This window comes from Balaenoptera ricei, chromosome 16 (genome assembly GCF_028023285.1).
Source record: "Balaenoptera ricei isolate mBalRic1 chromosome 16, mBalRic1.hap2, whole genome shotgun sequence".
Taxonomy (NCBI): domain Eukaryota; kingdom Metazoa; phylum Chordata; class Mammalia; order Artiodactyla; family Balaenopteridae; genus Balaenoptera; species Balaenoptera ricei.
Window position 1 is genome coordinate 119,189,846 of NC_082654.1, and position 12,562 is coordinate 119,202,407.

At 41.6% G+C, this 12,562-nt stretch overlaps 1 protein-coding gene across 1 annotated transcript in view; it reads right to left on the minus strand.

The window, feature by feature from the left end:
* The window catches only part of TMEM26 (transmembrane protein 26), a 44,572-nt gene extending 32,359 nt beyond the window's left edge, over positions 1-12,213 (minus strand). The window contains exon 1 of the mRNA XM_059900299.1: positions 12,023-12,213. Coding sequence (XP_059756282.1) covers positions 12,023-12,213 — 191 coding nt within the window. The remainder of the gene's footprint in view (positions 1-12,022) is intronic.
* Positions 12,214-12,562: the final 349 nt, after the last annotated feature.

Genomic DNA, 12,562 nt, shown 5'->3' on the forward strand with positions numbered 1-12,562 from the left:
GTTTCTGGTTGCTTGTTTATAAAATTATGTTACATTATTCATAGACTGACAAAAACTGATACATATATGATTAAATGAATAAGACATGTCCAGGTGGGATATTTTTACAAAATTGATAATACCTGATTACTGATGAGCTATCTGCCCTTGGAAACTCAGATTTATTACAGTTCCAATTATCACTACCCTATCACAATATAGAAGATGCCCAACATTAATACTTTAATGCCAAGTTGCTTTCCCTTTGCTCAGCTAGTTTTTCTAAATTCAAGCCTTCCTAAAGATAATTTTTCTCCACAGAAATTTTTGTTTATTTGTTTGTTTGTTTTTTATTTCACAGCCCTTAGCCAACACACCAATTCTCTCTAAATACACAGCAGGAGCACCATCTTAAAGGATGTTTTTCTCTATTTGTTTACCTACTTATTTGTTCACTAATATGTTTGTAGGTCTTGCTACATGCTCTGACATTGCTCTGAGCTCTTAAAGAGCTATACACATTGCTTTATTTTCAGTTCAGTTCATCCAAATATAAAATATCATTTGTCATACAAAGTTGTCATTTCAACATGACAGTGTTTTTCACAAAATGATTATGTCATGACATTTAGCAATTTAGCCCTGCAATGGATATTTACTTCAACTCACCATTAGTCTAGAATTAGGATTCCATTTTTCTCTTCCCAAAAATGATATTTATTATTGTTTTCTTATTGAAAAAGTAACATTTATTCACTTTAGAAACATACAACAATAGAAGTAGGCAAATAGAAGAAAAATTAACCATAATATCACCCACTACCCTGTGTAGCTTTTCTCTCTGCAAACACTGAGGACTCTAATCTTATGATTATACGCATAAATCTGAAGATAGATAATATTTAAATGGAGCAAAAATAATGTTCCAAAATTACTTTGATGCGAACTGCGATTTTATTTATATTTCACTTCTCAGTATTTCCTACTCTACAAAGGCAGCGTGGAGTTGTCAGGATATACTAGACCCAGGTTTCAAAATCTCACGTTAAACAGCCTCGAGGGTCTTCAAAATTTCTGGAGCACTTTATATTAATAGGCTTATTTTCATAGAAATCAAGAAACTAGGTCAAGATATCCTTTCATGAGCCCCTAAACCGTGTCTAACAACTTAAGGACTGTCTGGCCTCCTTACTTGTAGACTGGTTTCTTGAAGTGGGCCTTAACAGCCACGGTTTCCATCTGGGCTGCTCAGGAGGGCTTTCTGTTAGCACAGGGGGGAAGGGTGGCCAATACGACAGCCTCCAGATAGCACCCACCTCTCTGCCACCCCTCAAAATGCACCCAGCGCTCCTCTAGAACACACGACCCCCAAATGCCTGGGAAATCACTAATCTGTCACCTCCCTCCTAGAGCCCGTTGCCGGTGCCTGCCCATAAGGGAGGAGCAGGTGGAGGGGAGGCCACAACCAAATGGCCGTAAGCTGGTGAGAACTCCCCACAAATGGAAAATTGAATGTGGAGTGTGTATGTTTCAGTAGGTACCAAGACCAGATGATGGGTTTGTTTTGTCCAGGATCTTATGGGGGAGCAGACTAATAAAGAGAACAGAAGAGACAGGGAGGAACTTCAAATGGGTTAGGAATACCTATGACAGTGGAATCAGTCTTTAGATTTCCAAAGCCCTTGAAGAATGCCCACATCTGGGTTTTGTAAAAAGGAGAATACTTCTGAAGCTGAATACTAGGGCTCTTAATTATAACTTTCTTTGTTCATTGTTGCTGATTGTTTTTTCAATAAGGTAACATTCTCAAATTATAATATCAACCACTAGCAAAATTAGTATTACATACTTCACTTCACTTAAGAATTTCCAAGAGGATATCTAAAGCAAGAACAAACTCTGTTAAAATTGAAGTTGCTCACATTCAAACCTCAGCAAAATGCTTCAGGATGACTAAACGAGCTATAGGGACAAAATATGCATCGATTTTAGGATCTGCATTACTGTTTTTCTCATAGAATTTCTGAGGCAAAGAAAATCGTGACATCTTCATAAATGAACTGGTTCCAACTGAAACCCTGTGTATTACCATCATGATATTCCCTCAACCTGAAGAGCCTTTCTCTCTTCTCTCCACTCTTGTAAAACCACCAGCCACTTTAAAGGCTAGGACATAAAGCACATACCTGAGAAATTTTCCATGTTCAACAAGTCTACCATACAGACCATACCTTTATTCTGAAGCCTTTCTGCACTCTTGGACTTAATTTGTGGAAAATTATTTGGTTCTCAGAGTATTGTTTTGTCTTGTCCTCATATAACTGCGTATGTTTTGTATTCCTTCAAGAACACCATCATAGCACCCACTGTAATAAATGATTGTTTAATGAACAAGCGAACTTAAGCACTAATGACTACAGGAATTTTAATGGTCTCTCAGAGGATTAAATGCATTATGGATGTTATTTATATAATACTTTAATTTATTTCACTCTATAAAAGACAATGGCATTTATTTCTGTTCTGTGGAAGAGATTGGTTCTTCACTTCAGGACCAAAAATGAAGACACTCTAGAATTTTTCCCCTCTTCCATTTTCTTTTGCATCTGCTTTGATTTTACAGGGATGTCTGCTTGTGCAAGTGTCTCTGAGTCATGGCCATGTGCAGTCTGAAATTTTCTGCATTCTAAGCAAAACCATCCTAGTACTCATTAGCAAGTCACCTGAGATTTACCTACCCAGTTTTGAAACAGAGTAAATACTTTGACCCTTTCTCTACTGTAGGGAATCCTTGACCCCAAAAATGTATGTAGTTGTACTGTCCACAGGCAAAACCCACTTTGGTTACTGAATGCAGAGCACAGCAAACAGGCTGATGGAGTTGAATCCGAGCATGGGAATACTCCTCTGAGTTTGGCTTCCTCCTTTGCAAGTAGGAGCTAGAATAGTAGCACAAGGGCTATTGTGAGGAGTGAACGAGGTAATCCATTCAGTGCAAAAGCCTGGCTCGATAAAAGTGAGGGCTCACCATATGCTAGGACTTGTTTTTGTGATTTATTATGACTAGTCGTGACCTTAGGTAAGTGATCCAGCCTTGCTATGCGGCAGCGTCCTCATCATAAAATAGTAATAAAGATGAAAACGGATTCATCGGGTCATCGTGAGGATTACATGAGATAACGGATGTAAAGCAGGCTAGGAGCATCGTCAGTACTCAGTAATGAATAACTGTTACCACCTGCATTATCACCATCACCATCACTTTCATCATCATCCTCATCCCCATTATTAGCAGACTGTCAGAAAATGGCACAGCCAATTTATTAAGAGGCTATTATTCCTAATAATAAAATAGGTGTGTGGAATAGGAGGCTCAATCAGGGAAATAAGATAGCAAAGGACTCTTGTAGGACCCAACCAAGGCTGTCAGAGGCATCCGTCATAGAGAGGACTTCTTTTCTTTCTAAGAATTACTAATTTTTATTCTAATAAGCATACAACATTAAGTCAGTCATACACCAGCTACCTCTTGGAGGTCAGACAACCCAAAGATAAAATATAACCCCTCTCCCTGAACAACTATGGGTGGTAAGTTTATATTCAGAAAAAATAAATCAGCCCCACCTTGGCTTTTTTTTTTTTAATTATTTAATTATTATTATTTTTTTTGGCTGCATTGGGTCTTTGTTGCTGCGCGCAGGCTTTCTCTAGTTGCGGCGAGCGGGAGCTACTCTTTGTTGCGGTGCACAGGCTTCTCGTTGCGGTGGCTTCTCTTGTTGTGGAGCACGGGCTCTAGGCGCACGGGCTTCAGCAGTTGTAGCACGCGGGCTTAGCAGTTGTGGCTCGCGGGCTCTAGAGCGCAGGCTCAGTAGTTGTGGCGCACGGGCTTAGTTGCTCCGCGGCATGTGGGATCTTCCCGGACCAGGGCTCGAACCCGTGTCCCCTGCGTTGGCAGGCGGATTCTTAACCACTGCGCCACCAGGGAAGCCCACCTTGGCATTTTATATTAAAATTGTGGACTGTTAACAATCATTAATGTGACTTTCAAAGAAAGTTCATTTTTTCATACCTGCATATTAAAAAAAACTATTTTATTTTTTAAAAACCACGGGTTTTCTTTAACAAAATGATTTATACACTCCAGGTCTAACACGCCTGATATTGGTACTTTAGAGGAACTTCTGGAGTAGGGAGGGAAATGCACATGGGGAAAATAAACCTCTATGTAAAGGTGAATTTTCCATTGTTGTAAAAGTGAAGCTATTGAGATTCGTCTTGATGCTGTATGCATAATAATGTCACTGCTATGAGAAGGAGAAATGCTTGACATTTAGAAGTAGGGATATACACATATACACTGACTCATAGGAGCTGCCCACACTAATTTGTACTTTGTTTTTTCTCCCAGTCAAGTACACGAAGTTACAAAATATTATAGCCTTAATTTTCACTTTTAAATGTCTCACTTGAACATACTGGTGGAGAAAGACATGGGCATCATTCAATGGTTCAATTTCCTGGGGGTCCCATTCTAAATGCAGCCATAATTATTGATTTGATCCCAAGTTCATTGTGAAATAAAGGAAGAAAATATGACTTCTTCTTGGGAGCGAAGCATAGTACTAACTCAAGATAGGTTAAGACTCTTCCTCCTAAACCATGGCTCGGATCACTAAAAGCAAAGTCATTTGCTGGTAACATTCAGTGTATGCCTACAAAAAGGATGCAAATTTAAGTCACCCTTTTGCGTTGAGCTCAAGGCTCAGGATAGAAAACGCATACACACAAACACATGTGAAGGTAATGAATATTATAAAGCTCTGGATGTACACTGCAGGCAGTGCTGATAAGTCCAGTGCACAGTGGAAAGTGTTATTGGAATAACTAAAAAGTTAAGGAGAGATATCAGGAAATCTGGACAGCAAATGTGAATAAGAAGAGAAACAGTTTATCTGCTGAGAGGATTTCCGGTGCCCACGCTGGCCATATGGAAATCATAGGGTCTCCTTCTAAATGCCTTCATTTTATCCTGTCTGATACCCAACAAGATCAGGAGAAGAGTGCTTTTATTTCCCAACGTCCTCTGTGGCGTTTTTGTAAGCAGTTTTGGTAGAGGAAGATACATATTATCAAATACTACAGCATTATAATCCTACAGAGCTCTTCTACACTGCTCAAAACTTGTTCAAGATCAGACTTCATATGATACCTGTCAAGTCTAGGTTTTTCATTTCTGCTGTTGAACCGTCTAAATACAATTGATTAATCAAATCAGATTTCACTGAGTTTTTTTATACAATTGGTTTGAATTTGCAATCAATTTAGGATGGAATCTCTTTTGATGCTTAATTTATCTTTCCTGTTTTTAGTTGGGGGCCAGCCAGACATTTTCAAACACATGATGTTTCAAATGAGATATGGTAACATACACACTATTGTGTATAAAATAGATAAACAACAAGGACCTACTGTATAGCGCAGGGAACTCTATTCAATATCTTGTAATAACCTATAATGGAAAAGAATCTGAAAAAGACTATATATATACACATATATGTGTATGTATGTATGTATGTGTGTGTGTATAACTGGATCACTTGCTGTACGCCTAAAACATTATAAATCAACTATACTTCAATGTTCTAAAATGAGATATGGTAAAATATAAAATTTAGAAGGAATTTCTCACTTGGAGGCAGGGGACATGGGGAGAAGAGACAATGAAGACTAGAAGAGAAAGTCAGTATTTCTCTGTCTTCTGGGAGGATGTCAGAAGTGTCCCAAAGCACGCATAGCTCTTCTTCCTCTCACTTCTTTCATCGTCTCCCTGGCTCTCCCCTCGCCTGGCTCCTTCTCTCTCTACCAGACTCAGCTCAGGTGTCGCCTCCCCAGCTAGACATCTCTCTTTCCACCCAGTGGAACCTTCCCCCGGTCCTCCATCCCTCTATAACCCATCCCACTTAGGCCTTCATAGTTCTGATCACTCATTTGTTTACCTGCTTATTGTTACTCATCAGCACACCTGGTTTTTTTCTTCCAGTTTCACTGAGGTGCAATTGACATACAGCACTGTGTGAGTTTAAGGTGTACAGCATTAATGATTTGACTTACATACATCATGAAATGATTATCACAGTAAATTTAGTGAATCTCCATCTCATACAGATACAAAATAAAAGAAATAGGAAGAAATATTTTTTCCTTGTGATGAGAATTCTTAGGATTTACTCTCAGTAACGTTCATCTATAACATACAGCAGTGTTAATTATATTAATCATGTTGTACATTACATCCCTCGTACTTACTTATCTTATAACTGGAAGATTGTACCTTTTGACTGCCTTTATCCAGTTCCCCCTCAGCACACTTGTTTATTATTTACTCCTTTATTTTCCCTTGACTAAGATCCCTTGACTAAGATACGAGTTCTTTCAGGGCAGGATTTTACCTGCTTTATTCACCTCCGTATTCTTGGCACTAAAAAAAAAACATCTAACACACTTGAGATGTTCCAGGTATTTCTGCTGAATGAAGAATGATAAGGCTCTGTGTTTCCTCCAGAGAAATCTGTTATCGTTTCCCCACACTCACCTCCCTCAGGACGTCCTTTACTTACCCAGCCTTGGCACTCTTCTCTCTCATATCTGCTTTTCCTGCTCCAGCTCAAGTGCTGTAAAGCCCCCTCCCCCTCCCCACTCACCATCCCCTGCCCACGTCCCCACCCTGCCCCATCACTCCTTCTCACATCCTTTTCTCCTCTAAATTGTTAGAGTCTTAACATCCCTGCTTTCCCAATCACCAACTCAATGATCTTAAAATGGTTTAACAGCTCTGTGCCTCAGCTTCCTCACCTAAAAATGGGAGAAAACAGAAACAGAAAATAACTACAGCTGCCGTCAGGATCAAGTGGGAAGTTCTGTAAAACACTTGAAAGAGCCCGAACATCACAAAATGCTAAATATTCATAATTATTCTTATTCCCACACATTTGAACACTTCATTGAAATGCTACGTTTTATTTTAAAATCTCAAATGTGTCTGTTTTCTGTTTCTTCACAGTGTCTAGCATGTGTCATGCTTACTTAGTAGGCAGGTCAACAAGTAGTTGTCTGATTCAACTTAATAAAAGAGAAGGGAGGGGACTTCCCTGCTGATGCAGTGGTTAAGAATCCGCCTGCCAATGCAGGGGACATGGGTTCGAGCCCTGTTCCGGGAAGATCCCACATGCCGCGGAGCAACTAAGCCCATGCACCGCAACTACTGAGCCTGCGCTCTAGAGCGCGGGAGCCACAACTACTGAGCCCGTGCGCCTAGAGCCCGTGCTCCACAACAAGAGAAGCCACCACAATAAGAAGCCTGCGCACCGCAACGAAGAGTAGCCCCCCACTTGCCGCAACTAGAGAAAGCCTGCGTGCAGCAATGAAGACCCAACACAGCCAAAAATAAATAAATAAATTTATTAAAAAAAAAAAAAAAAGAAAAGGGAAAGAGACAATGCAGAAAGGTGACCATATAAGTGAGGTGTTTTATTAACTCAATGATATTGACCTTGTATTCTTGAAATTTTGATGAAGAAAGCTCAGTGCTTACAATTCTACAGTTTTATCAATAACTTCAACTTAGATTTCTACTTATTCTCAGATACCACCTGCTTTTAAGTGAACAGGCTTCAAATTTGTCACAATCTTGATCGTTTTTCTATCTCCTGAGGAATATTTTATCAGCATTAGCTAGAAAGCAACTGGAAATCTTATCTTCTGTTTGACTGTACCTAAATGGTAATTCACAGATCCTTTGGACTGTTGCCCAGACAATAGAAAACAAAATCAAGAAAAAATAAAGCAGTGATACTAATTTTCATCTTAATGAAATGTAAGTGAATAGCAGATGAAATTAATAAATACTAGGGGAAAAGGGCCAAATTCCACCAGCACACATCTGTTGGACTTCACAAGGAATGTGTCGTTGGCTTACCCTCTTTATCCTATAGGATTCCAACAAATTAAGCTCCTCCAACTGGCAGGTTCTTAGTGTTGACGTAATGTTGCCTGTCCCTGCACCGCTGAGCTCAGCAGCTCTAGTTCCATTTTTCCTATCCAAAGAATAGCTAAAGAAACATTCTTTGGACACGTGTAATATGTTTGCTACGTTTCAAGAAATTTTTTTCACATTTTCCTCTATAGCTCTGTTTATTGCACCATGATTTCTATAGATTTGATTTATTTGGGGCCAGGTGCAAATTTTAATAAAAAGAACAATGTTCAAACTAGCCCGGAGCAGTCTAAAGGAGTTTCATGGATCTGATGTTCCAGAAAAGAAATTTTCACTTCATGTGTAAACAGAGTTTAGTCCACCATTCAGGCCTTGATTGATTGATTGATTGATTGATTTTCAGTGTGAGAGGGTTGTCCCTCTTCCTCCTCCTCCTCCTTCTTCTTTCTCGTCTCCTTTTTTTTCTTCTTCTTCTTCTCATTCTCTTCTCCTTCCTCCCCACCTCCCTCTCCTCCTCCTCCTCTCCCCCCTCCTTCTTCTTCTTGACTAGTAAATAGACAATGTATTCAATTGATACAAAGGGTGGTTCTTTGACAAGTCTGTTTTTTTTTTTAAATTGAGGCCATAATATACATAAGTCTGTAACTTTATTCTCCTGACAACATATCATGGACATCCCTCAAAGTCAATAGATAAAATCTAGCTCATTATTTTTAATACCAGCAAAATACTCTATAGTATGGGTATATTACAATTTTTCAACCAATCTATTGGTGAATAATCAGGTTGCTTTTAGCTTTATTTTCCACTAACAAAATGAAAATTAGTATTTTTGTATGTGTGTCTTTGCATATGGGTACTTTTGGTTCTATAGAGTAGAGTCAAAAATGTAAGACCAATGGATCGAAAGATACATATATAGGGACTTCCTTGGTGGTACAGTGGTTAAGAATCCACCTGCCAATGCAGGGGACACTGGTTTGATCCCTGGTCCAGGAAGATCCCACATGCCACGGAGCAACTAAGCCCGTGCGCCACAACTACTGAGCCTGTGCTCTAGAGCCCGCGAGCCACAACTACTGAGCCCACGTGCCACAACTACTGAAGCCCATGCACTCTAGGGCCTGCATGCTGCAACTACTGAGTCCGTATGCTGCAACTACTGAAGCCCGCACACCTAGAGCCCGTGCTCTGCAACAAGAGAAGCCACCACACTGAGAAACCCGCCCACCACAACGAAGAGTAGCCCCCGCTCGCCGCAACTAGAGAAAGCCCACGCGCAGCAACAAAGACCCAACTCAGCCAAAAAAAAAGATACATATATCTTTATATTATGTAGATCTACACAAAGATCTCTGTAGTAACATTTTCCTACTTAGAGGTACAGATACTGCCATCATTTTTACTTTATCTTTTTTTTATTCCATCAGCCTTGATTTTCTAATGACAACTTTTTTTGATGTTCAAAAACAACAAAAAATTATGCTTTGCCTTACTCAGAAAACTTCAATCCAGAAATGAAGTATGTCCCAAATCAAACCCTTTTTAAGTGTCACCATGTTATATCCGGGATAATTTTCTATACATTTTTAGCATTCCACTTTCTGATTTTTTTCTCAAACTTATGAAAGAACAGCATGTGACCTTTGTCCATCACGAAAATGACGATATTTGTAGACTCGGTTTTATTTGGTAACATCAGTAGAACAAAGAATTACTAATCACATTTCTGTTTAGATCATTTTACAAAGACTCATTTGTTCCTGAAATTTTATAATAGCCAAGTCTATCAAGGATTTTTTTTTTTTTTTTTTGCTAACTCTCAAATATAGTCTTGATATTGAGCCAGCAAAAATTTTTTTCAGTTAGTGCTATAATATACAATATACATCATGGGCCTGTTCTGAAATAAAGATGAGAATTATTTTCTGCTTTTTGGCTCTGAACCAATGGTTTATTGGCCAGTCTCTCAAGTAAAGTTTTTTGACTTTTACAGACAGAAAATATGTCCACTGGACACAGAATATTTTTTAATAAGAAGAAAAATAGGAAAAACTCTAGTATCTAGAAAAGACCATTTCTTTTGTATTCATTGATCATCAACATATATTATTTCATTTAATTCACAACAACCTATGAGATAAGTATTTATAGATATGGAAACTGAGACTCAAAAAGGTTAAGTAACTTATTCAGTGCCTCACAGCAAGTAAGTAGGAAAGCCCAGATTTTTACTCCATTATCTGTCTGATTTTGAATCCATGCTCTATATACAAACATGTCCCCAGTTTCCTGTTTAATTTGCCATATTGACCATCACCAGTCTTTGGCCTAACCTTTTTTCCTCTCTCAGTTTTAAGTTACATGTCAATCTGAGTCAATCAGCAGTCAATGGTGATACGGACATGAAGGTTCCATTGCCTACAGTATTTCTACACAACTGGCATGCAATTTTGACTTAATGTGAGCTAAGCCCTCACTCTTGGAGAAGAAGGAGGATATTTCAGGGCCAGGTGAGCTGGTCCGTCTTCTGAGGTTGACATTTCTCCCGGAAGCTCTGATGATGGCTGGTGGCAGGACTACTTTCCATGGAACATATTTAAGCCTCAGACTTCATCCTCATGTTACTGAAGATATTTTTTACCCTAGCATGTTAAAGCTACTCAGTAAAAACTACATCAATCTCATGTGATCTGCTTGCTGGGTGAACACTTTTCTCCCTTTTGTTTCTTTAACCCTAACACTTATTTGGGGAACTAATACTATTCTTCTTTGAGATTTCCGAAAGGCATACTGGAAAGTACCTCAGATCTCTCTTGCTTAATAAGCTGTTAATGGGGGGAGGGGCAGTGACATTCCTCCAATCCTTGTTGTATTAAATTAAGATTCTACTTGAATAATTTCTTCATTGATAATTCTACAAATTTTTCGACAGCGGAAAATTTAAGCAAGACTCACATGATTTTAAGAAACAACACATTCTCGCCCTTGGATTGTCGTGAAATACACAGCCTTTTGTAGTTTAATATGTAAAACTGTCCAGAGGGGTTTTTTCTTTTATTTTTTCTTAATATGCCATCATGTATATAATTCTTGAATTGGCTAACAGTATTTTCCTCTATCTCACAGCACTAGGTATTCTTCTTAAATATGGCATATATGAAAACACAGACTCATTGTTTTAGAAAATAATACAGAAAGAGGCCTAACTCGGATAAGTTTGGGATGAAAATTTCCTGGGAGTGGAGCCATAGAGGTAGAGTCTCTTTGTAAATGGCAGGGAATCTTTTTCTCAATTCTTTGATTGCCATCCAAGTCTTTGGCGAGGAAATAAAACATCACGGCAGAGTCTGCAGTTTGGCACGTTGAGGTGAAGGCTGAACCACTGCCTGCTAGTACCTTCACCAGCATCGTAACCCATCTTTGACAAGATGGGCTGACCGTTAACCAAGGCTCGGAAGCAACCAAGCCCGGAGGACACCTGAAGCTAGTGCCATGCCGGGGCTGGTGTGCGGCGAAGCGGCTGAAACCACAGACGTGCTGCGAGTGGCTTCTCACCCCGGGAGGCGCTGCCCCCAGCGCTGCGCGATGTGCGCAAGCCCTCACACAAGTCGCTGATGCCCGGCGAAGGGCATTCCCATAACTGCATGCACTCAGGCTAAGCCGTGCACACCCACCCCCCAAATTCAGAACTCAGAGCACATGACACCCCCCTCGCCCCACTACTCTCCCACTTTGGAGCACTTTCTGCAGAGCCTGCAAGCGCTTCCCTTCTTTTTTCCCATCGTTCACGTTGCCAGACCTGGGGTTGGGTGGCGCGTGGCTGCAACTGGAGCCTTCCCCGTGTTGCCCTGGGACCCTCGGGCACTCCGTTGTGCCCCAGCGACGCCCAAGCATCCCGCGCTCCTTAGACGCTCCCAGCGAGGACACAGGGGGTCCGCATCCCAGTAAAGAACCGTCGGGGCGACGGGCCCTTGGGCCGCCTGAGGGCGCCGCAGGGGACAGCACCCGGGGACTCGGCGTGCCCTCCCTCACCCAGGGGGCGCTCACCATTTGTAGCCTCTGCCGCGCTTGAATTTGAGGGTCAGCGCCGTCTCCAGAAAAAGCAAGAGGTTGAGCAGCGCCAGCAGCCAGTACCACGGCTCCTTCTTCACCTCGGTCACTCGCCACACTCCAACCAGCGAGTGCAGCACGAAGAGCAGCCGGGTGGCCAGGGCGTTGAGCAGGACCAGTCCCTCCATGCCGCCCGGCGCGCTCTGCCCGCGCCCCGCGCCCCGCAGACCCCGCCGCCGGGAGCACCCGAGCCCGCCCGAGGGCGGGACGTGACGGCTCCGAGACCTGCCGCTGCTGTCGCCCTCCCTCGCCCTCCCGCGAACAGGAGCGAGCGGAGCGCCCCTCCCCCAAACTTCCTGAGAACTCTTGCAAGAGAGGAGATGCTGCACCCAGCTTTTCGGGCTTTCCGGGGAGTCTGGGGCTGCGCCGCTCGGGCTCCCAGGCCTTATTCTCCCGCGCTTGCCCATCCCCCGTCCCATCCGGGGAGTGGGGAGGCGTCTCTCCGTCCCTGCCCTCGACCCCCGCTGCCCGGCCTCC